Raw genomic sequence first — 26,798 nt, 5'->3', positions numbered from 1 at the left:
CCTTTCCTAATTCCTGTTTATTTGTTGTCTTCCTCCTCTACAACGTAAGCTCCTTGAGAGCAAGACTGCCCTGTTTGCTTGTATTTGTTATCTCCAGTACTTAGCACAGTACTTGGCATACTGCCAATATTATAAATGCTCTATCTATCTGTCTATCTATCTATCTATCCATCCCCTTTTCTCCCTGACTTGCTTTATCCAGTAAAGTATTCCCATCTATTCAACTTCAAAATATCTCCTCTAAATTCCCACTACCATCATCCTTGGATAAGACCTCAATTCTACCTACCTAAATAACTGTAACAGATTCCTAAGTGGTTTTCCTGTGTCCATTTTCTTTTCCTTCTTTCTCATTCATACTTCACATTATTGGCAGATGAGTCTTTCTTATGTTTCTTCAGATCTGACCATGTTAACTCTCTGTGCAAAATCCTTTAATGGTTTTCTAAAACCCTTTTAAGAAATTTTTCTGACTCATGATGTTAACTGGGTTCCAGAACTAAACTCAAAAAATAAGGAAAGAACTCTTCATGAGAATAGCTCCCACTTCCAGAAGAAAAAGAAAGCCTGACTAAACAAATTAATAGATCATAAAATGCTTGCCACTTTAGGCAAAATGATTCAGGTCAAAGATGCTCTTATGAAATTACCTTATCCAAGTAGCTAAACTTAAAAAGGACATTATTAGAATCACAACATTTTAGCACTAGAATGGGACTCAGAGGTCATTGAGTTCATATTTTACAGAAATGGAAACTGTAGTATACAGAGGTTAAGTGACTCACTGAAGATCCTATATAACACCAGCTAGTAGAGTCATTTTCTGACTCTCTATCAAATCTTCTTTCTAGCACCACATGCCAAATGACACAAAATGAACCTGGAGACAAATGACTGCATAAGTCACAATTAAAACTCCAAATTAATTTCACCTGCCATCATCTTGACAGTTGACCTTAGACACAATATTGGAACTGGATGGGAATTTAAGGTTAATAAAAATTCCATTTCCAAAGGCCCCAAAATAAAATCCCTGTCTTATGTTATAGTTTTATTTCAGCTATATTAATGAATGCTACTTTCCTCTCATCTGGTAACTTTATAATGCAAAGAATTAGAGTTAACGCATTTTTTTTCATGGTTTAGAATACACAAGAAATGTTTTTGGAAGAGAACAATAGTGATGCACCACCAGAAACATAATGCATTTACCAGTAAGCCCATCAATATTTTGAAAGATAGTTGTCATGAGGGTGAAAGGTTTCTGAAAAAGCAAGACCATTTATAATTACACTGAGGCCCAAGAAACAAGGCATTCTCCTTCTCCAACACTGAGGAGAAGAGAATGGTCAATGAGGACATGGCAACTTCTCCTGGCTTTGTATTCCACCTGCAGAATTAGCATTGCTAGCTTTGTCAAGGAATCACCAAGGAGAATGGATGCTATTACCTTCATAGCGTCAGTGATTTAAATATTGCCTATTCAAAAATTTATAATGACTTTGCAAAAATGATTGCTGAAGACACAAAAGCTATTCAAAGCTGATAATTGTCAGAGTGAGCTGACTGTGGAATGTTCCTCACTTTATATATATTGAGTGAAATCTGTTTCCTGATGTGGATAGATTTGTACCTTGGAAAGAGTTATAAAAGCTCTTCTAAGCTAATTCAGGATTTGAGTGAGGATTTTTAAGAACCAGATTTACTTCAGAATGAATCTAGTTAATTTAGAGGAAGAATTGTACTTACAGATTTATTTTCACTCTGAGCTCTCAAAAGAAGAAAACAAATAAAAAGTATATAAAATGAGGTGACAGTAAGGGGGATGATAATGAAAAGGGATGACTTTACATATGGGCAGAATATATGATGTGATACTTCCTACTGGTGTGACCTTGTAAGGCCAGTCTGTTGAATAGGCATCAGGTTGGGCCTTTCCATCTCCACTGCCATTGTCCTAGTCTGAGCCTTCATCATTCCACATGTGGACTATTTCAACAATCTCTTAACTGGTCTCCTGCAATACACTGCATACACAGGTGTCCCTAAAATGCAATTTCAGTGGTGTGCAACTCTCTCCTCCCATTTAAGACTTTCTAGAATATCCTAGTAGCCTACTGATTGTTGTTATTGTGGTCGATCCTTTGTTTTCAAAGAGGACCAACGACATCATGGAGTCATGTCTTGACTTATGACTGAATTGGATTTAAGTGAGGCAGAGTTCTACAAAGTCATCAACCTCACTCTCTCTTCCAGAGTCATCGAAGTCCGGGGGGCAGAACAAAAGTCAGGATGACTGGTAATGGTCTGGAATGCAGTGGATGATCTTGACTTGTCTGATGTCTGATCAAAGTCTAAGTGCCCACTTCATCTGCCTTCAGGGCCATTGGAACAAATTGCTCTCATCCTCCCATTCTCCCAGGGGAAGTCTTCATATGCTTGAGGTAGATACCCTTCTAATTCACCTAGTAGTAGCCTAGCTAAATTCTAAAATGCTTGGTCTGTCATTCAAAGCTCTCCATGATCACCCAGAAAAAAAACTCTCTGTTCTCATAAGAATAGTTTCTTTGTTATTTCTTCATGGTCCAAGGCTTTGTATATACTTTTCCCCTGCCCAGAATGTTCTTTCCTCTCCTCTGCACTCATCTAAATTTTACTCATCTTACACATCTCTGCTCATCCTCATCTATTCCAGGAGGCCTTCCTTTTTTACTTTAATAACAATATTATTAAAAATAATGCTAATAGATGACATTTAGATCTTTGCAAAAGACTTTATATTATTTCCATGTTTGACTCTCACAACAATCCTGCAATGTAGATGTTATTATTCCCTTTTTATAGTTGAGGAAACTGAGGCTGAGAGGTTAGTAAGTAAGCTTCTGAGATAGTATTTGAACTCAGGCCTTCCTAACTCTAAGAGCACTGCTCTAGCCACTAGGCTACTTAACTGCTTCCATTATGGCACACATTGATCTTATCCTTTTTTCCTAATTATTGTAGTAGTTTTAATCCACCTTCCTCCTTTGGACATTTAATCACAGATAGTCTTCTTATGTTACTTAAATGCTGTGGAATATACTATATTCCTTGAGGACAAGGAGTGTTTGATCACTTTCATTCTGTACGGCTAATAGCGCCTTGCATAGAGTAAGTAGTTAGTATTTGTTGAACTGAAATGAATTGCTCGATATGATTTTGGGAGGACTTAGGTGAGGTCTTTATTAACTCTAAGATTCTGCATTTCTCTGACAAATAACTGCTGAATGAATGAGTAAGATGTTAAAAATACAAATTACCACGGGGATAAATATATTAAGTACTTATTGATCATTCAAATCTGAATTCAAATCAATCCATTTCCTAACAACTAACTAGCTGAGATTCCTAAAAACTAACTAGCTGAGATCTAAGGGGATGGTAGTTTTGATGAAGAAAGAGGGAAGGAAAAGAGAGGATAATATAGTAACATAAGGAAGCGTGACAAAATACTGGAGTGGAGGCTTCTGGGGAGCTAAAGAAAAGACAGAAAAAGTAAGAACCTGGAAGACATCACGGAAGAGGAGGCTTAGCAGATACAAGAAAGCCTGAAAGAGATAATGGGAGGCTAGGAAAAGTGGCTTCATCTACTTCACAATTTTGTCTAGGTTCAGGGCCATGAGAAACAAGGCAATTTAATGAATGGCTTCCAAATTGAACCTAGCAATAAAACAAATGAGTAATTATTGTTATTTAGCAAAGGGTTTATCATCTACTGAAAGAAGGACCAGGCATTAAAAGCTGATGAATATAAGACAATACATTCACTGACTCATTTCTTCATTATTAACAAAGCTATTTTTACAGATTTAATATGGGAAAAGTTGAAAATGAAAAGACAACCTAATTCTGTAAATCTCCTCTTTGCCTGAAAAGTTCAGAGAAATATGACATTTATAGTTTTGAAGGATGAAGTTAATACATTTGGAAAAGACACTTCAATTAATTAGCAGCTAGTCTACCTCCATTACTGTCTCCATTACTTTGTAAATATGAGTGTCATGGTTTAAAAAAACCCAAACAAATTTTTGTTTTTTAAGGCACTTAACAGAGTTTGGTGCAGACATTTCTAAGAGTCATGCCACATCCCTAGGTCACATATTTAATAACTCTTACCTAGCCTACTACAATACAATAACAATATGATACACTAAGTTATTTGAGAGCAAGGATGGTGTTTTATCTCTTTTTGTATGTACTTCAGTGCCTGATATGATGTCTTGCACATAATAGACCCTCTTTGTCAGGCCTCCTGGAATCCATCTTTGTTCTAGTTCATTTTATATACTAATGCCTTTAACATTTTCCTACAACTTTTATCAAATAACTCTCTTAGTTGCCTTTAGTGCTTTCCTCTTTTCTATTGACTGATCGCATTCATTTTTAACAAGATAACTATAAGTTGTTACAATAAAATTGCTGAAATAATCAGCAAATCGGAGGTTGAGGGGAATGAAATGATCTTAATTTATTTAGCTAATGATATTTCCTGCTAACCCTCATTAAAGTTTCTTGGCTGTAACCAACTCACCTGTTAAAATCCTTATACATGCCTTAGTCTTTCTTACCTTCAGTAGTGCCCTTCCTCCTCACTTCTAATAACACAAACTCTTCTAAGTCAAGTTGATAACCCATATCTTTTATATTGTGTGCCATGAAACCCCAGTCCACATTGTTTTTTTCCTTTTCTAAAATGCTTCTACATGGTGGTTTGTACCTAGAACTTAAGAAGTTACTTATTAACTAATCCTTATACTGTTCCCATTAAAGTTATTTCATTCATTCATAATCCACGCTATCTCTTAAAATACATTTTAAAGTCCTTTATGGTGGGAACTGAGTCTTATAATTCTTGCATATCCATGTAACAACAATGCTGCTTGAAGTTGCTGTGAGGGTATAAGGCCAATAGCACCAGTGCACAGGAAGGCTGCTAGCACAGGTTCTTTGATCTTCTTTTCTAAGGAAAGCAACTTTAAGGGGTTAACAATCTCACTTTAATTAAACATATGTATATCATTCACTTAGTTCAGGGGGAAAAGTCAGCACCCTGAACTTCAAAGCAAATACAAACAGAAATTACAAACAGAGCAAATATAAATGGGGCAAATAACACAAATCAACAGACAGGCTTCTAGCTGTCTGACCAAAGCTATATCTACATAGTTATCAGAGAGAGAGAGAGAAGCACCAACACCTGGGTTTTCAAAGCTGGGGGGCTCCTTAATGCTACTCAGAGTCTCTACACCAACACTCCTCCCAAAGCAAAATGCTAACCTCAGAGTATATATATACTTCTTCAGGGTCAGCCCAAAGAGGGTGTCACAATCATGTGACTCAGACTCATGTGACTTAGGCTTTCTTGTGACTTAAGCAGGTCATCAAAGACTCTTGATTCAATCAAAGACTCTTGGTTGAAACAAAAATAAAATTCAAAGGCACTTGATTGCCTTAGTGCTGAGAAGCACTGCAAAACAAAAGACAACCAAAGTCCTACTTTACTTGCTTGATTCAAACAAAGGCAAGACTCAAAGGCACTTGATTGCCTTAGTGCTGAGAAGCACTCGAAAAGAAAAAAAAAACAGTAAAAAGTCCAACTTTGCTTGTACTTACAATCCATCAGCACAACAACAATAAAAATAATTTAAATTTCTGCAGTACTTTAAAATTCTACATGCACTAGGACCTTGTAAAATAGAGCAAGACAAATACAAATTTCACAGATGAAGAAATAAGATTGGAGAATTTTTCAAGTGTATTGAGCTGGGATTCTAGTAGCATACTACACAAAGATTTCCTTTTTGATGGACCTCAGGTTATCTTGGCAATGGATTACTGAAATTAAAGAGACTTAGTCTTAGTACAGTTTCATAGAACTACATTCCAAAGCTTTTTAATATTTCTGGGAAAAGGACAATACAAATATCAGATATTGTCACATTTAAGCACGTAGTAGTTAAAATTCCACCTCAAAGAACAATGTTTTAAGATGGAGTTCTGTTTAATAAAGCTTTTTCTTTGGATGAGAAATTGGCCCAAAGAAACACTGTTTCGCAGTTCTAATTTCAGAGAATTCTATTAAATAGAGAGTCCAATTGAACAAGTTGATATGTAAGCCTCTCTATGAGGCTTTCACTCTAATTAACAAAATCTTATTTGTATTCCTTATTTATGCTGTCTCATCTAAGTGTATTGAAGTGAGAGAAGGTAGAGGAGAAGAAATGCTGAAGGAGGGAGGATAGTATGTACCAAAGTAAGGTGGATAGAAGTGGTAGAAAGAACAGAGGACTCATGTTATTTAAAAAACTAAACTACAACCAAGGAAAGAATATGAAGTTGAAATCTATTTTCATCCATCTGGCATTTAAATCCAGCAACTCAATTTTGTTATTGTTATTGTTGTTGTTTAGTTTGTCCAACTCTTCAAGATCCCGTGAATGACATGACCCCATGCACAGCATGTCAGCCTCTTCTATCCTCCACTTTCTCTCAAAGACTGTCCAAGTTCATGTTTGTTGTTTCCATGACACTATCTATCATTTTGCCTTCAGTCTTCCCCAACATCAGTGTCTTTTCCATTGAGTCTCATCTTCTCATTATATGGCCAAAGTACTTAAGCTTCAGCTTTGCTATTTGATCTTCCAGTGAATCACCTGGATTAATTTCTTTAAGTACTGACTTATTTGATCACCTTTCTGTCCGAGGGACTCTCAAAAGTCTTCTCCAGTACTTCAATTCAAAAACAGCCATTCTGTTGCACTCAGGTCCAACTCTCACAACCACACACTGTTACTGGAAAAAAACATACCTTTGACTACATAAACCTTTGTCAACAAGGTGATATCTCCGCTTTTTATTATGCTGTCCAGATTTGCTATAGCATTCCTTCCAAGAAGCAAGTGTCTCTTAATTTCATGGTTGTAGTCACCATCAGCAATGATCTTTTAGCCCAAGAATATAAAATCTGGCACCACTTTCATTTCTTCCTCTATTTGTCAGGCAGTGATGGGACTAGTTGCCAATATCTTAGGGTTTTTTTTTATGTTAAGCATAAACTCAGCTTTTACACTCTCCTCTTTTATCCTCATCAAGAGGTTTCTTAATTCTTCTCCACTTTCTGCCATCACAGTGGCATCATCTGCATAGCTGAGATTGTTAATTGTTGATATTTCTCCCAGCAACTTTATTCCAGCTTTTGATTCACTCAGCCTGGAATTTCACATGATGTACTCTGCATATAAGTTAAATAAATAAGGTGACAATATACAGCCTTGTTATATTTCCCAATCTTAAACCAATCAGTTGTTCAACACTTGGTTCTATCTGTTGCTTCTTGGCCCACATGCAGGTTCCTCAGGGACAAGAAAGACGATCTGGTACTGCCTGCTCTTTGAGGACTTGCCACATTTTGTTCTGATTCACGGTAAGTTTTTAGTGTAGTCAGTGAAGTAGAAGTAGAAATTTTTCTGCAACTGCCTTGCTTTTTCCATAATCCATTGAATGTTGGCAGTTTGGTCTCTAGTTCCTCTGCCTCTGTGAAAACCAGTCTGCTCTTTAGGTAATTCTCAGTTCACATATTGCTGAAGCCTAGCTTGCAGAATCTTAAGTAAAGCCATACTGGTGTGTGAAAGGAGTGCAATTGTTTGGCAAAATTTGAACACTCCTTGGAATTAGCCTTCTTCGGGTTTGAGATGTAAACTGATCTTTTCCAATCTGGTGGCCACTGTTGAATTTTCCAAATTTGCTGGCATACTGAGTGCAGCTATTTAACAGCACTATCTTTTAGGATTTTAAATAGTTCAGCCAGAATTTTATCACCTCCACTAGCCTTATTGTTAGTAATGCTTCCTAAAGTCCACTTGACTTCATTCTCCAAGATGTCTGGTTCTAGATCAGTAACCACACCATCGTTGTTATTGGTGATGTTAAAATCTTTCTTGTACAATTCTTTTGTATATTCTTGCTTCCTCTTCTTAATCTCTTCTACTTCTGTTACCATTTTTGTCTTTCATCGTGCTTATTTTTAAATGAACTTTCCCCTTGATGTCTCTAATTTTCTTGAAGATATCTCATCTTTCCAATCCTATTGTTTTTTTTTTCTATTTCTTCTCATTGCTCATTAAAGAAAACCTTCTTATCTCTCCTTGTTATTCTCTGGATTTCTGCATTCAATTTCCATCTCTTTCCCTTTCTCTTTTAGCTTTTGCTTTCCTTCTTTCTCAGCTGCTCATAAAGCCTCACCAGACAACCATTTTGCTTTCCTGTTCTTCTTTTTCTTTGGAATATTTTTTGTTGTTGCCTCCTGTACAACACTGCAGACCTGTCCACAGTTTTTCAGGCACCTATCTGCCAGATCTAATTCCTTAAATCTTTTCATTGCATCCACTTCGTATACATAAGGGATGTTATTTATGCCATGTTTATACTGTCTGATGGTTTTCCCTACTTTCTTCAATTCAAGTCTGAATTTTGCAATAAGAAGCACATGATCTGAACCATAGTCAGCTCCAGATCTTGTTTTAATTGACTCTGTAGAGCTCCTTTACTTTGTACCAGAGTACATGATTAATCTGATTTAGATATTGACCATTTGGGATGTCCATGTGTAGAATTGCTTTTTGGGTTGTTGAAAAAAGTATATGCTATGACCAGTGAGTTATCTTGACAAAATTCTATTAGTTTCTGCCCTACTTCATTTTGTATTCTGAGATCAAACTTGCCTATTATTCCAATTATCTTTTGATTTCCTACTTTAGCATTTCAATCCCCTATAATGAATGTGATATTTTTAGGTGTTATTTCTAGAAAATGTTGTAAATCTTCATAGAATTGATCGTTAGCCACTTCAGCATTAGTGATTAGAGCACTGACTTTTATTACTCTGATGATGAATTGTTTGCCTTGGATTTGAACAGGTACCATTCTGTCATTTTTTTCAGATTTTATTGCAATACTGCTTTTCTTAACAATTTATTGAACATATGGGCTACTCCATTTCTTCTAAGGGATTCTTGCCCATAGTAGCATATGCAGTGATCACCTAAATTAAATTCACCCATTCCCATACATTTAAGTTCACTGACACCCAAGATGTTGATGTTTAATCTTTCCATCTCCTGTTTGACCACATCCAGTCTACCTTGGTTCATAGACCTTATAATTCAGATTACTACGCAGTTCTGATCTTTACAGCACCAGACATTCCTTTTGTCACCAGACATATCTACAGCTGAACTTTCTTTTGGCCTTGGCCCAGCCAGTTCATTAGTACTAGAGCCACTGGTAGTGGTCCTCCACTCTATCCCAGTAGCATGTTGGATACCTTCTGACCTGGAGATGTCATTTCCCATGTCATTTCTCTTATCATTTTAGCACTGTCTATAGGGTTTTCTTGGCAAAGATACTGGAGTGGTATGTCATTTCCTTCTTCAGTGGATCCTTTTGTCACAACTCTGTACTATGACTTGTCTATCTTGGGTAACCCTGAATGGCGTAGCTCACAGTTTCATCGAGCTACTCAAGTCCATCTGTTAGGACAAGGAAATGATCCAGGGAAGGTAACTCAATTTTGACATTTCATCAACTTTGTTAGGGTGAGATTCCTGTCATATCAACTTAAATACTAGAGAACTCCATTTTTATTATTTCATTTCTAAAGTATTAGTTCATATAAATTATTTGGAGAATTTTGTTGGAAAGTCCAACTTAGGAAGCTAAACAGTTATTTGTAATTTGTACAAGGTATAATAAGCAGCATGGAGGTTGTTTAATTCTATACAAATATTTGAATTTGGAACCTTACAACAACAGCTTATTTTTCTGGATAAAGGAAGATTAAACTTGCTATAAAATAACAGAGTTCTATTTGAAGTTTTTATTTTTTTTAATGAGGACTACATCTCAATTTTGTCTATAGTAAGCCTGTGATTTTGGTTTGATATTCACTGCCAGCTGCAACTTAATAAAAAAGACATCTGAACTCTACTTAATTCACTAGAGATCAAGATTGCATAGATTTGGTTACATTTGGAAAGAAGGAAAATAAAAATAAGGAGGCACAGTGGCTTTTGTAACTAATGAAATGGGCATATGAATAATGTATATTAAATGCTGATGTTTTACTTTGAATGCTTCTTATAGGTCATGAGAAAGCTATGGGCATAGGAATATGTTATTAGAATTTAAAAACCAAGTGTGATAAATGATTTTCCTACATGGCACTTTTCATTCTTATGAGATCAGACCACAGCTAGATATTGAGATCACTCACTCATCCATTCTTTCTAAAGCATCCTGGATATATGTGTCTGTAATTTGACACCAATATATAAAACCAGAAGGCTTTTAAGGAAAGGAAATGAAAGTTAAATTCTCCAATGAGGAACTAAGAAAGGATTTGGATAAACAGAATATAATTATCTACATTGGAAGGAGGCCAAGCACCAGGGTTAAAACCTTGAGTATTGTCATGGGCTCTCCATTAAAGCCCAGTTCTATCCTGAAAACTGGCTCTAAAAATAACACTGTGGAATCCCATATCTGTTTTCCCTGTCAACTATTGTTGTATGATATTTACTCAATCTTTGTGTCCAAAAATAATTTTCCCAGCCCTTCTTAGAGTTGTATTTCTCCCTTTAACTTTATGAGCTGAGATATTAAGAGGAATAAACATATGCAAAAACTGGGCTTAGAACTTGGCCAGCCTCCTTTCAGAGAAGCAAAAACAGCTTGACTAAAAGTGATTATATATGTACGTGTGTGTGTGTGTGTGTGTGTATATATATATATATATATATGTGTGTGTGTGTGTACATATATACATACACACACATACGTACAAACACACACACACACAAATACAATACACATATAAATATACAGACAGTGCTTTACTTAAGTGGGCAGTTCTAGCAGACCTCTACTTTTTTATGTAATATGAATTTACCCATTGACATGGGGAAAGGAAGGAGGGAGCGAGGGAGGCAGAGAGGAAAGGGGCCGCAAGCTCATAGAAGGAGGAAGCCAGCCCAGGGATCAGGTTCCAGAAACAGAGAAGGGAGAGCAGGAAGAGGAACACGTTGCAGGGAGAGACACTTGGTACTCGAACAAGGACAGATAGAAGACAGACAGTGGGTGGGATAGGGCAAAAGTGTCCTCTCTTAGCACAGGAGGTGCTTAAGCCAAGTCTGAGAAGATCCATTCTTATGCTTTCATGTGGAAGATTTTTTTAGGGTTTTGTTTTGTGTGTGTGTGTGTGTGTGTGTGTGTGTGTGTGTGTGTGTGTGAGTGAGAGAGAGAGAGAGAGAGAGAGAGAGAGAGAGAGAGAGAGAGAGATGGGGGGGGGGAGACTGTAGAGCACTAAAGTGAGGAGCAGGAGCAGAGAGATACCATAGAATTATAAAGTAAAAATAGGCCTTTTTGTGGAATATAGATTTCTTTCAGAATTCTTTATGTAAAGTCAAATTTCATAATATGAATTTACATAAAGTGAGATCTGGCAGTATACACACATATACATACGTGTGTATAAGTATATACACACATATATGTATAAATTAATACCAGTCTGTTTCAAAAATGCAAACAGATGAATGAAACTGAATAAGGAAACAAATAATAAGATATGTTTTATAGCCACCTTTCTGAACAATAAAAGCACAAGCATTTTCATAGTCACAAATGATGCAGACAAAATGATACTTTGTATTTATCTGGCACCTCTTTTCTGAGAAACCCTGAGGCTTAATGAGTACAATTTTGCTTAATTGTAACATCCATATGAACAAGGAAAAAGGGATCCAAATTTCCATTCTGTACTCAGGAAGGTAAAAAAGCACAGGGCACATAAAACGGGCTACTCTTATAGAAGTGGCAAGTAGGTTGTAATCATGGTTTGAACAGGCAAAGGGTCAGTTATATTTTCCTACCAATATTCTTTTTTTAAAAAAATTCTTATCTCCAAAGAGTGGTGAAGGTGTAACAAAGCATTTTATTTAGATTAGTATGACAAGAAATTCCCTTCTAGTTTTAAATGAGAGGGCTTAAAGATGAACTCCAAGTTTTTAGAATTTAGATCTTAGAATGGTAAGTGATTAATTAATTTGTATGCTAAAGTAGTTAGGCCATTTTAATTCTCTTACATGAATTAACCCCTACATCTTCCTTCCCCCTGCTTAAGACACTTTTACTCTGACTGATCGGTAGGGCAAGATTTGCTTTAGACCATGGAGACCCTCAACTGGCAACCAGGAGTTTTGGATTCAAGTCCTGGTGCCTCCATTTTGCCTCTCTAATGGTCTGTTATTTCACCTGTGAAACGAGGGGGTAAGAATCTATCGGTTAGAGCCCTTCTACCTCTAAAGCACTCTAGTTCTCTGGAATTTCTTACTAACTCAATGGACAATGACTTATTATCCTTTGCATCTGTAGTAATCTCATGTGTATCTCACTGCCAAACCATTTGAGTAGGTCATTGGTGGTAACTATTATAGGAATAAATATAAGACTTGGACCTGTGATTTCACTGATACAGGGAAACCTATATGAGGAAACCCTTGCATTTATGGTCCATTTATCTATCTATCTATGTATCTATCCATTTATCTATCATCTCTCTGCCTACTCATTTATTTATTAACATATCTATCTCTCAATCTATCTGTTTACTCATTCATTATTTTTGTGTATCTACTCATTTATTTATTGTATCTATCAGCTTACTCATTCATTATTTGTCTATATGTATAGCTGTCTGTCTGTCTACCTACCTACCTACCTACCTATCATCTCCTTATTTATTTGCTTATTTATTTATTTTTTGAGACTGAGTGTCCCTGTGTAGGGTATCTATATGGCACAGTGGATGGAGTGTTGGGCCTGAAATCAGGAAGATTGATTTTCCTGAGTTCAAATCTGGCCTCTGACACTTACTGGTTGTATGGTCCCAGGTAAGTCACTTAACCCCGTTTGCCTGTTTCCTCATCTATAGTATGAGCTAGAGAAGGAAATAGCAAACCACTGCAATATCTTTGCCAAGAAAACACCAAATGAAGAGTCAGACACAACTGAAAAAATGACTGAACTCCCTTTCTTAGCCAGGCTGGAAGACACTTATGGGCTTCATCTCAATATTGATGGAAGCAGAAACTTTAAACCTATTCTGTGTTTTCAGACTGGGCTAGCTCAACCCTCTTTGGCCTGGTAACGTCCTACTGTCAAGAGAACATTATGTTAGTGCTGAACTTAGCATGGACACCACATTGACTTAACTGTACTGTAGCTCAGAACTCTGTAACGCAAAGGATCCCCATCTTCAGCCTTCTTAGAAACTGGGATTTAAAGGCAAGTGCCAATGCAAATAGCTGCATACTTACAGTCTTAAATGTAGCCAAACTGGAAGCCACTTATGGGCTTCATCTCAATACTGATTGACACAGAAACTTTAAACCTGCTCTGTTTTTTTTTTCAAACTAGGCTGGCTCAACCCTCCTTGGCTTGGTAACATCCTGCTGGCAAGAGAGCACTATATTAGTACTGAACTTAGTGTGGATACCCCCTTAACTTTAAATCGTAATGTAGGTCAGAACTCTGGAACACAAAGGATCTCCATCTTTAGTCTTCTTAGCAACTAGGATTTGAAAGTGCCAAAGCAACCAGCTGCATATTCATAGTCTTAGATGTTTAAGGCACTGGGAGGTAGCCAGGATCATGCAGCCAGTATGTTTTAAAAGAACTACTTGAATCCTGGTTTTCCTGGCTCCAAGGCCAACTCTTCATCTACTATCCCCTGCTACCTCTCTCGTAGGTGGTAATTATACCTAGAATAAACTTATATAGGAAATAGTACATGTTGCATTTGGATACTTGGGGGGGGGGGGTTAATATTACCATCATTACAACTTTTCCACAAGGGATCTAGGGAGTCCTAACTTAAGAGCAGTTCACATGTTGAGGGGAAAAACCCCAAAACTTAGGCATTTAATTGACTGCAAACTCATTATGCAGCAATAGTGGGATGTGGTCACCAAAACCCAAAACACTAATGTTTTTATTTTTTGCTGCATTAAGAGATTTAATAGAAACATTAAAAGAATCTGTACTAATATTGGGAGGCAATATGGTAAAGTGGAAAGACCATTTGGATTTGGAGTCAGAGGATGAAACCTTGGCTTAGTTACTTGATACCTAGATCACTTTGGGCAAGCCTCAATGGGGCTGCTTCAGTTTCCTCATCTAAAAATGGGGAGAGGGTGGTTGTAGCACTTGATCTTTGGGGTTCCTTTCAATTCTAAAACTAAGAATCTATGTCTCTAGACATATAATCAATTGGAAGAGAAAAAAAATCAAACACTTTCATCAAAAAGGTCAAAATGGCTGAAGTGGTTTTATGTGTAGGGAGAGCCCAAGATCACGAACAGACTGTTTCCCTTCTGGTCACATTATGATTTTACATATGAGGATGCTGTATGATAGGCTGTCTACCATCCTATGATACTCTTCTCACAGATAAACAATGCCACTGATTGAAGCACTCAAGCATCTTTCAAGATTTAGGACACAGTCTCCTATACAGTATTCACCACATCTAACCTTGCTTCATTTATGAATTCTGCAATTACCACAGATAAAAATAATTAGAGCTAAGTGTATTTTAAAAATTTAACCTTTCCTTATGGTAATTTGGGATTCTGCCAGAGACCCAAGATAAATAGAAGAAGTGCCGTGATGGAGAAGATAAGCTTTAAGATGAAGATATTAAAAATGACTAAGAGGTCAAGCTATTTGTATAATTTTAATTTAAAATACAAATTACTGAAATTGTGCACAGATTGTTGCCATTGTAAAAATTTGGCAGGAAGGAAACATTAGCCAATAGTTCCCTGTATAGCCACAGAACCAAGGGTCAGTCACTGACAAACAAACCAGTGTTATAATATGTAATGACTGCCCACTTGGTACCCTGGGATTAATATCTGTGAAGCTGTTTGTAAATTCATGAAATATAAAATCTTGAGGAGGAAGTGATTGAGGAACACTCTCTGGAAGGTGAAATATCTACTGATTTTTCTTGAAAGGCTTAGGATTCAAGAGCACTAAGGGAGAACAAAAGTTCCCTACAATAACCAATGGCCTTCTTAATCTGTAAAGCACTAAGTTCCAAAAGAAGGTAAATCTTACAGTTCTGTGATGTTTTCATCTTACATATGTTACACATTCATGGCCACCAACCACATAGCCAGTCAATCAGTCAACATGTATTTATGAAGCACTTATTATATTTAAGGCACTGTGCTAAGTGCCAAAGACTCAAAGAAAGGCAACACACCTCCCCCCCCCCAAAAAAAACAAAAAAACATGGTTCCTGCCCTCCAGCAGCTCACATTCTAACGAGGGAGTTAATGTGTAATCAATTACAGAACCAGAGTTTCAATGGCCATCCAGTGCTGACCATTCCAGAAAAAGAAATCTCCCTATGACATGCCTGACAAGTGATCACCTAAATTTTGTTTGAAGACCTCCAGTGTGGCCTTCAATGAACTGCCTCCTGAAGCAGTTCACTCCATTTCTAGACAGTTTTTATTGTTGGGAAGTTTTTTCCTCACATTGGAACTAGATTTTAAAGGATGAGAATTAAGAATTCAATAGGTAAAAAGGAGGTTCTTCTCTAGGCCAAGCAGGAATATAAGTGATGGCTCAGAGATGGCAAGATACAATGGATTAATAATAATGGTGATGATGATGATGATAACTAACATATAGGATGCTTTATGAATATTGTCTTATTTGATCCTAACAACAGCCCTGGTAGGTAAGTGCTATTATTATCTTCATTTTATAGATGAGGGAACCAATGAGGAAACTATTTCATTTGGTGAGGGTGCAGTGTTGGGGGCCCATGCTATCTCTCTTGGAATTCACTAAGAGCTACTGTATCCAGGAGCCCTGGAGTGACTCCATCTTGTTCTTTGCAGAGTAAGCCTATGTTGGCTGTTCAGTTAATCAACAAACAATTAAGCACCTCCTGTGTCCCAAGAGCTCTGTGGGGCACAAAGTTGGATCAGTTTCTTGCTGAACACTAGAATAAAAGGAGTTTAACATTAGCTTTATTTTTAGGATTGAAAATTCTTTCCTCTTCTGAGAAACTCAGACTAAATTTCTTACTGTCCATCCCATTCACATTGTTTGTTTTTGCTTGAATGCCTTTTTATCATCCCATTCAAAAAAACTTTGCCCATACTGGTTCCTGTACTTGATGTACTTTCCTCAGCTTCTATCCACGACACCTTCTTTTACTACTCCAACTCACATTGATTTCTCTCTCTCTCTGAAGAGAGAGTCTCCAGCAAGGTTTAGCCATTTATTGTATCCAAGGTTCTGAAAATACCTTAGGATTGATCTCATGGTCTCGAGGGGCTCAGATTCTAATGGAGACAACAACATGCAAATATCTATGTGCAAATAAGCTATATATAGGATAATTTGGGGATAATCAACAGACAAAAGGCTTGAAAATTAGGAGGGATTGGGAAAGCTTCATGTAGAAGATGGGATATTAACTGGAACTCAGGGACATCAGAGGAGCTAGGCAATGAAGATCGGGCATAGGGAACAGCCAGTAAAAACATCTGGAGTCTGGAGATGGAGTATCTTGTTAGAGGAACATAACAGAGGTCAGTGTCATTGGATCACAGAATATGTGAAGGGGAATCAGGTATAAAAAAACTTGAAAAGTAGGAGGGGGCCAGGTTGTAAAGGTCTTTAAAAGCCAAAGAGGATCATATATTTGATTTTGGAGGTAATGAAGAACCACTGGAATTTTCTGAAAAGGGAAAAACATGATCAGACTTGCATTTTAGTAAGATTAAGTTGATAGCAGAATGGAAGATGGACTGGAGAGGTGGGAGATTCAAAGCAGGGAAACCAAGCAGGAGGCTACTGAAATAGTCTAGATATGAGGTGATGAGGGCCTGTGTCAGGCGGGTGGCAGTGTTGGAAGAGAAAAGATGGTGTAAATGAGAGATGTTACGCAGGTCAGATCTATAAGACTTGCCAATAGACTGGATATTGACAGGTGAGAGAGAGTGAAGAATTAAGGGTAACATCTAAGTCGTAGGTCTGGGAGACTGGGAGGATGTTGGTGACCCTAACAGTAATTAAGCAGCTCAGAAAGTGGGGAGAACTTTGGGGAAAATATAAGGAGTTCGGTTTGGGACATGTTGCATTTAAGATGTCTATGGGATATGCATTTTGAGAAGTCTCATACGCAGTTAGAAGTGTGAGTCCTAACATCAGGATAAGAGTTAGGGCTGGTCAAGTAGATCTAAGAATAATCAACATAGAGATGATAACTGAAAACATCAGCTCATCGAGTGAAATAGCATAGAGGGAGAAGAGAAGAGGATATAGCCCTGTGGTATACTCACATTTAATGGGAATGAATTGATAAGATTCAAACCAGGAAGGGGCCTTAGAAATCACCTAGTCTAAATGCCACATTTTATAGATGAGAAGAGAGGCCCAGAGAGGTTAAATGACTTACTCTAGTTGTGTGAATCATGCATGACAACAGTATTTCTTCATGCTGACTTGTTAGGCAAACACCCTGGCTAAGAAGAAACCCACAAGCACATATACATACAAACATAGATATTATTTAAAGGTAGCATACCTTAGCAACTTCTGGATTTTCTGCCACCATATAAGTGAAGCTGATATTCACCAGGTCAGTGCCACTGCAGACACAGACTATCCTCCCTTCCAGATCACTCTCTGATTTTCCGAAAGCCTCAAGAGCTGCTAGGATTTTGGGATCCTGTTTCATAAGAAAAACTAATTAGGGCACAGTCCTTAGGAACAATTAAATTATACCCAACAGCTTTAAATAACAACGTACAATGTGGTAACTGTCATGCAGACTTAGCTCCAAGACCTCCAATAGGGGTGAACCAACCACTCCCTGAGCTCTTCTTGAAAACATATGTTTTCCTTATATTTTAATGACCAAAGATTCTACTGACAACCCAACTGAGACACATGTGATAGCATTATATGGAAATATTGTTGATATTGGAAAGTAGGAACCAATATCTTCCTGAGTGTAGACAGAGTCTCTTTCCTTCCTGTAGCCACCCTTGGGACTAATGCTAACACAGGTCAAGAGTTTGTACATATGACTGAAATTTACTTATGTCAATGTCTTTAAAAAATTTTGCCTCTATGAAATTTTTCAGCAGTCTCACCTAAGTTATTCTAGAGGATGGATGTCAATTTACCACAATTGATTATTACTATTAACTCAAGAGAGAGATTAAAATTTGTCTCATAGCCCAAGAAACAGGTTAAGTTTTTCTACATCTCTAAAAGTTATGGTATCTTTAAATTAGAATGATGTAAGCAATAGAAAAGTTTATCATTGCTAGAAAAACTAGAAAAGTAAGAACACATCTCAATTTACAGAAATACAATAGGTCCCCTGAATCTTTTTAAAGGTAAATATGTTTACAGAGTTCAGATTGAAGTGATATATCTACTAAACTGAGTCACTTATGGAGAAGGTTTCAAGTACTGTGTGCTTTTTGTGAAAATTGAAATATTCTAAAAGAAACAATTTATTTTAAGATCTCCACATCAATGAAAATAACTTTTATTCAAACACACCCATCCTTGGAAAGTAGGTTTTATGGTCTCTGTCATTTTCCCCTTAAAAGCAAAGCAACATATTCTAGTCTTTATAGTGAGATGACAAATTTTAGTGTGCAGGTGCACAGACATGGAATTATACAAGCCATTTCAATTTTCATGTCAAATACAGCCCAGGAGTGAGGGGAAGGGGCAAACTGGTTGTCAAATTCATTTTCTAGTTAAAAGAAATGTATGCTGGATGCTGAACAGAAAACTATCAGAAAAGTCTTTTAAAGAAGTAAGACAGCTTCTAAAATCCCCCAGGAGTCCTCTTTTTAATAGGTAAACAAGTTTCTGATACGGCCATGAATAATAAATTAAAAATGAACCAAATCTTAAAGCTTAACTAATTTCCAAAGTGCGTTATTTTTTCCCATGGTAAATGGCTGATGCATTCCATGGTTACTTCCCAAATTAAGCTCTATTTGTTTAAAAGAACAGCATAAAACAATCATAGGATACCTTTGGTACAGATCCAAAACGAATGCTGTTGATGAGGGAGCACTCTAATACCTGTCCTTCCTGAAAGCAAAGAGAGATGAAACAATGAGTTTATATTCTAGTAATGTATGTTTTTACTAAAATGCACCTAACATCTTAGATACTAGGTATTCAACAAATGGTTACCAATAATGATGATAGTTATGGTGGTGTTGGAGTAATATGAAGGGAAGATGAAATAAAAAATGAATGAGGATGATATCTTTCATATACCTGAAATAATCAGGAAACACAACTTTCCATTTCAAGAGGACACATGACTATCAAACTATAAAGACTTTTATACATTTTAAAATTTGAAATTCAAGACTCATCTTAAGGGAAGTTAAGTTCCATAACTTTTATATTAACATAGTCTTAACTCATCTTTTCCCTCAGCCTCAGTGGCTCATTCTCCCATTGGTGAGTTCCTCTTGGAACCTCCATTTTGAGGAAGGGCCCAGACCAGCTATGTTTCATTCTCTAGATTTTGCCACCATAACTTCACCCTCCACCTCTCCCACTTTGAAGCTGTCTTTTATGTGTTCTCTTTCTTTAGAATATGATCTCCTTGAGGGCAGGTACCATCTTTTGGCTTATATTTATACCCCACAGCTCTTAACATTCTGCTTGGCACATATCAGCCAATTATTGACTTGATTAATCTCTAAGTGAAAGTATTAAAAAACTAGCTGTCACATAAACTTTAGATATTTTGCTGTTGTCTTACTGTACCTTTCCTTCACTTTTCCAGGTCAAAAAGAAGCCAAATTCATCCACTTTGAAGAGGCAGTTAGGTTCAAATACAAAGGACTCCTGTTGAAGAAAAATTTATTATGGTTTGTGAATTATCTCACTTTTATTAACAAAATATAATTTAAACTAATAACCTGTATTAGGTTCCTATAAACATAAAAGTAAATGCAAGTTAGAATTAAAACTTAAAATTAAAAGCAAAACTTAATTGTCATCCATCCCTCATTAGAGTCAAATGAATATATTTTAAAGGAATATGTGCCTTTTTTCATTTTTTCCACATCTTCTCTGAAGGGCATTCCTGTTATTCAGATGCAGGGTACAAAGTTCAATGATTTTGCCAAAGGCATAAAGAAAAGCAGCTTCTGAACCAGAATGACAAGTTAGTAGCTACCACTTTCTAGGTTTCTTTCTTTTCTTACCTATGGCAGATCTTGACCTCTAAATACATAGTGCCAAATCAATCATTTGAAAAATCTGAAAAAATGCCAGTCATCCCAGTGTTTGTTCTATATGACTTGGTATCTGGACGTATGAACATGCCAAGATGATTGACTGAATTTTCCTCTTTTCATCTGGATCTTGTTTGAAATTACAGTCAAAATTTTAATATCTAGGCTCTTGGTTATGAGAGAAGATGGCTGACATCAAGAATTTCTTCTAGCTCAAAAGCATCATTGTTCTGAGAGACTACAAAAAATGCTCTCAAAAGAAGAGAAAATATGTTCTGGAAAAGATATACAGATCATTTGTGTACTGTTTGTACTGCTCTACACCTGGCATCAATATTCCAACAAATTTACTTTTGTGGTGGGGAGCAGTACTCAAAGAATTTTAATGTATTATTTTATTGCCAACAATAAGAACCCAGCCAAGAAAATGTGCCTCAAGACAGTAACCCAAGATAAATAAATAGCAATTATAGGGATTAAGAACATCTAAGTCCTTAGTTACAGCAATAAAAATTGTTCTTACTAAGTCTTAGAGAAATGGCTATTCTTTATCAATTTAAATCCTGTGCCAAAGATTTGTAGTTCCAAAATTTAAGAGTATTAGTGACTATGTGAATAAAAGGAAAAACTGTTTTCAACACTGTATAGATAACTAGCTAAAGACTGGGCCCAAAGAGAAGAGATCTAACTGAAGATAGAGATACTCCATTTCTATGGATTTACTCCTCAGTAAACCACATGACAAAAAGCATCCTGATGAATGAAGCTGAACCATTTGAATAAATTTCTGCTAATGTACTCGGAGTTCCACAACTATCTCTGCATTAACACTGAAATATTTCACACCAGGAAAAATTAAACAAAGCAAGCTGCAATTGTTTGGCAGCAAAAAGAACCAAATTCTTCCAGGGGTCACCTCAATTCAAAGGCAAAAAAAAAATCTCTGCTGAGCTTCTCCTTGAAAGAAAATAAAGAACAAAATACCACCCCTCAATATGTGAGAGTCAGTACTAAGTTGCATATGACTTGGAAATGATATCTAGTGTATTTCAACGTGTTTTATTTTCATTATTTATTTTATTTATTTCAATATGTTTTATTTTTGCCCACCAATAAAATCCAGTGCCTCTGGTAGCCATATTGTGATCCTAAGCTGAAGGTTTTCAGATGAGGTTACTGGCATAGTAACTTGCTGTTCACATATCTCAGAAAACTTCTTTAATCATCAAAATGGAGCTAACTGTACATTTCTATTAAACATGAGGTGTTTAAAGGACAAATGTTCTATGATTTTGCACAAGCTATTGAAGACACTGGTGAGATCTATGTGGTTACTCGGTAATAAAAAGGACATCACCCTACGCCACATTCTTTTTACTTGTCTCCAGTAATATGCCTTAGCAAGCTTCCTAAGTCATTGACATAGTGTGAAGGCAATTCCATCTCTATATTGCTCTCTAACAGCAGTTTTAACATTCATTGACTGACACTTGGGTTGTGACCATGGACTCAGTTCATTAATGCCAGTCAATGATGCAATCAGGTTATAGTAATAATAAATGATAGTCCCACTGTACTCTGCCCTGGTGAGATCACATCTGGAAGGCAACAGAGTATTTATTATATTCAAGTCTGGGCATCACAGTCCGGAAAAGGCAACAATAAGGTCAAGTACATCTAGAGTAAGTCAACTAGAATGATAAAGGGCCTTGACTCTATGCCATGAGTTACTATAGGAACTGGGGAGCCTGCAAAAAGAAGACTTTGCAGGTGGCAGAGGGAGGACGGGAAGGGAACAACAAGATAGCTGTCAGTTATTTGAAGGGCTGTATTGTGAAATATGGATTAAACATTTTGTATTCGGACATAGAGGGCAGAACTAAAAACAATAGATGGGAGTTGCAAGGAAGCAGTCTCAGGTTTGATATCAGGAAAATTTTATCAACATGAGAGTTACACAGAAGTGGAATGGACTGCCTTGGGAAGTCTTTAAGCAAAGGCTATATGACCACAGTCAGATAATGAGCACTGATTAAGCATCTATTCTATGCCAGGCGCTGTGCTAAGCACCAAGGATACAAATACTAAGAATAGCTAACACTTTACAATTATTACCTCCTTCGGGGCTCACAACAACCCTGGGAGGTAAGTGCTGATATCCTCATTTTGCAGATGAGGAAACTGAGACAAACAGAGGCTAAGTGACTTGCCCAGAGTCACACAGCTACTAAGTGTCCAAGGATGAATTTTAATTCAGGTCTTTCTGATTCCAGGCACTGGGTCACCTAGGTGCCTTAAAGAAAGACAAAAGGCAGTCTTTGCTCTCAAGGTGCTCACAGCCTTGTGGGAGACACAACATGCAAACAATTATATACAATCAAATCTTATACAGGATAATCTATACTCTATTTGGGACATAATTAACTGAGGGAGGTCACTAGAAACAAAAGGGCTTGGGAAAGGCTTTCTGTAAAAGGTGGAGGGGTGATGCAAAACGTAAGAAGACTGGGAAGGGTGGGGGATGAAGGGCAGCTAAGGGCTTTGAATGTCAAACAGAGAATTGTACATTTGATCCTGTCAGCAATAAGAAGCTTCATAGGACAAAAGCAGGAAGAAATTGTAGAGGCCCTCTAACTGATGAGGGCACAGTCTCTGGGAACCCCTTGAACCCTTGAACTCTCCTTGAATCTTCCCACTTGATCTGGCCTTGGCCTGAGGCTATAACCATTAAGCCCAAATTCCTACCTTGCCCAGTCCTCTATTGTCCAGCTGTTTCCCACCCTTAATCCTGTTTCCCATCCTTAATCCTGATCAAAATATCTATACCCTAGCTCTGTTACCCTAGCCCTTTATTGTCTGTCATTTCAATCACACCAGACCACCCCTCAATCCCTCCCACAATCTTTGTGTATATAATCTCCATCTTGCCTCCATGAAGTTGGTCAGATCCAATCTAGCTCAGATTGATCTGTCCCTCTTTCCTTACAGGTGTCTCAAGGGGTGGGATCTCTTGGGGCAGGCCTATTTGGCTGACTCTTAATAAACTTTGTCTTTTCCCTTGGCTGAGAAAGCTTGAGTCGAATTCTTTCACCAGGACCCGGTGTTTCGGTACTTTGGGGTGTCAAGCACCCCTCACCCCAAACGCTCATCATAACCAAATTCTTTCATTTTAAAGATGAAGGTGAAACCTACAGAGGTTAAGTGACTTGTCCAAGGTAGTACACGTAATAAGTAGCACAAAAGGAAGAAATCCTTTCTCTGCTAGGGATTAGCTTATAAAGAAAATACTGGAACAATTTTTGAAATTTTTATTGGGGGGTTGCAAAGTCAAACACATCCTACTAAATGTAAAACATTCCTTTTGAGAAGAAAGAGGTCTTAGAGAGAACCTAGCCGGAAGCTTCTTTTTACAGGCAGGTAGGTGGTATAGTAGCTGGGTCTGAAGTTAGGAAGACTCATCTTATGATTTCAAAGCAATCAGAGCAAAATCTGAAGCTAGGCAAAATCTTCTTGCTTTCTTGTATCTGATTTTGTTAATGAACCTGAAACTTGGGCCATGTAGCTATGCTCAGAAAAGTTTTCAAGCTTATATCAACTTTGCTTTACTCAGTCTCCAGTTGTGGAGTCAGAACTTGGTCAGATGAACTCTACTTTGTGTTTGGGATGGCTTGGGGAAGGGGGCAGGGGGTAAGGAGGAACTATAGATTATAAATCTAAGAGATGCCATGTCTAAGTTGGGCACTTGCTACTTGTGATTAAGTTTTGATTCTTCTCTTTTGTGGGAGAATGTTAAGGTTTGGCCTTCAGTGTTGCCAACAAGTTTTTGAATGTCTGCCCAGAGTCCTTTGTGGATAGTTCTTGCTTGTTGACTGAGTAAAAACATTTGACCTGAAAGTTTGGGAATAAAGCCTTAGGAGGACACACAAGAATTAATGAGAACAGAAACGGTCATTGTATTCTTGTAAGTTTTCAATCATTTCGGCTTGGTTTATATGACTAAGTTAATGTTTCAATGTTAATTACTTTGATTTTCTCATAATACAAGGCTGTGTGTGTGAGAGAGAGAGAGAGAGAGAGAGAGAGAGAGAGAGATGAACAAGCATTTCTAACTTGGGTATACTGAGTCCTCCAACTCTGAGAGGGCACTCATGTTATAGGACAGGGCTCTTATAAGAGGCTCCCTGATAGGTGCCAGAGCACTCCAAGAAACGACTCCCAAGGTATACAGCAGTTATATATTCAGGCAGGCAGCAGGAAAGAAAGGTCAGCAAAACATATCTTTAAGAGGTGGAGTGGGTAGCCAGTCACAAACTACAAACTTGGACAAGCTAAACAATCTCATTATTTAAAAAGCAAACCATTTCTCCTTTAGAAGTTAAGATAAGGAAAGGATAGATAAGAATTAGTCTCTCTGAAGAGCTACAGGTATTTTTGTTATACACAGATTTTATTAGTAATAGTAGCATTTTTTTCTCTCCTCAGAAGTAAGCAGCACAAACAAGTCTTTGTAAGGGGCAGAAGAGATTCATACAAGCCTCTGAGATAATGACTGCACACTAGCTAAAAATCACTTTTTAGTTAAAAAATTTCTTTAATTAAACCAAAATCTTAGGTGACAGTCTCATGGGCATACTACATGAAACATTCTGTTTCCAAAGTAAAGAGAAGTAAGTGAGTGTAAAACAAGTATTTGTTGAATTGAATGGATATTTAAATTCAAAGTAGAATAAAAATAATAATAGTCATTAATGATAATAGATGACATGCATATAATACTTAAATGTTTGCAAAGCATTACTTGCATATTGCATTATATACATGAGTCTATGTATTGTACTATATACTTACACAAATATAATGCAATTAATTATAAAGCATATATAGTATAATAGACATGCATGTAGAGACATAAGTACATACATATGTGTTTATCTGTGCATATGCATATGTAATACATATACACAACATATCCATTCATGTGTATATGTGTGTTGACAGTGTGTGCTTTAGAATAGATTCCATTACATACGTGTATATATAAACAATACATAGACACATGTATATAATGCATGTAGATATGCATATACATATAGGTGTATATCTGTAGGTATACACACACACGTATATCTATTTGTCTGTGTGTATTCACACATATACACATATATGTAAGTGTGTATGTGTAGATGTAGATGTTTATATATGTATATGCGTACATACGTATAACTATGTATGTGTATGTGCATATATTTATGTGTATATGTATGTGTATGTATTTGATCCTGATTACAATCCTGTGAGGAAGTGTTATCATTATCCCAAAATCACATGAATCTCTAGGATGACCTGTCCATGGCCACACAACTACTAAGACTTGAGGTTAGAATTTGAACCCATCCCTCTCCTGACTCAAAGGCTTATGCTCTTTCCACTAGTGCCACATTGGTACTAAAACAAAGTTGTACTTAACTCTTGTTAAAAAATAACTCTATTCAGTCTTTAGGAACACTGATAGATCTACCAGGAAGTTTTCCATGGTCATCCCAGCCCCAACTGATCTCTCTCCTGTGCAGTTTTGGCAGGGATAGTGTGCACTGTCCTTTTACTTTTCTTGTATTCAAGTCTTTATCTCCTTGATAAGCTATTTTAGGGTGTTTTTGTAGGGGAGGAGTGCTTAGAAGATTTGATTCTCCTAAAATGCAGATTAATTCGAAGTTTTAGATAGTTGCCTGGGAACACTGAAAGGTTAAGTGACTTGGCCCAGGACCATCTCCTGTCATCCCGATCTATATGTTGTCACTGGACCCAGATGGCTCCAGAGGAGAGAGGCTGGTGACTATGCATAGCCCTCCCTCACTTAAATCCAACTCACAGCATCACCTTCCTGATGTCCTCTTCAAGAATGAAAGACAAACAATAACAACAACAACAACATATAACATAAATGAGTTAGAGATAGGACTTGAATTTGGGTCTTTGTGACTATGAAGTTGGCCTCTCTCTGCCTCTGTCACTGAGAAAATAGGATCATGACAATAAGTTTTGATAAAGTCTGTGGGGTGGACACCTAAAATGGACATGATGGATGTCTGATAAATATTTGTGCAATGAATTACATTATGATACGTGATTTTAGCCAATTGATTTCATGTTTCAGGAAGTGGAGATACCAAAGGATCACTGTATTACTCTACCACTATCTCTGGTCATTTAAAAAAAAATCTTTAAAAAAATAATACTAAGAAATTTGTAGTCCTAGCCAAGTAATAAAAGAATCCTTGTTAAAATTATTCAAGTTATCTCTAGTCCACTATGTCCTAGGCATTGTTCAAATAAATTGAATGTTCCTCAAGAACTTTACATTTTAAGAGGGTAAGAGGCAAAGATGATATA

At 37.0% G+C, this 26,798-nt stretch overlaps 1 protein-coding gene across 1 annotated transcript in view; it reads right to left on the bottom strand.

Moving 5' to 3' along the window:
* Positions 1-20,010, bottom strand: part of PLCB4 (phospholipase C beta 4) — a 159,558-nt gene extending 139,548 nt beyond the window's left edge. Inside the window, exons 1-3 of the mRNA XM_036751602.1 lie at positions 19,936-20,010; positions 19,183-19,242; positions 17,708-17,851 (exon numbers count right to left, since the gene is read on the bottom strand). Of these exons, the coding sequence (XP_036607497.1) occupies positions 17,708-17,737 (30 nt within the window). The 5' untranslated portion in view covers positions 17,738-17,851; positions 19,183-19,242; positions 19,936-20,010. The remainder of the gene's footprint in view (positions 1-17,707; positions 17,852-19,182; positions 19,243-19,935) is intronic.
* Between the last annotated feature and the right edge of the window lie 6,788 nt (positions 20,011-26,798).

This window comes from Trichosurus vulpecula, chromosome 3 (assembly GCF_011100635.1).
Source record: "Trichosurus vulpecula isolate mTriVul1 chromosome 3, mTriVul1.pri, whole genome shotgun sequence".
NCBI classification, from domain to species: domain Eukaryota; kingdom Metazoa; phylum Chordata; class Mammalia; order Diprotodontia; family Phalangeridae; genus Trichosurus; species Trichosurus vulpecula.
This window is presented reverse-complemented; position numbering and strand designations above follow the sequence as displayed.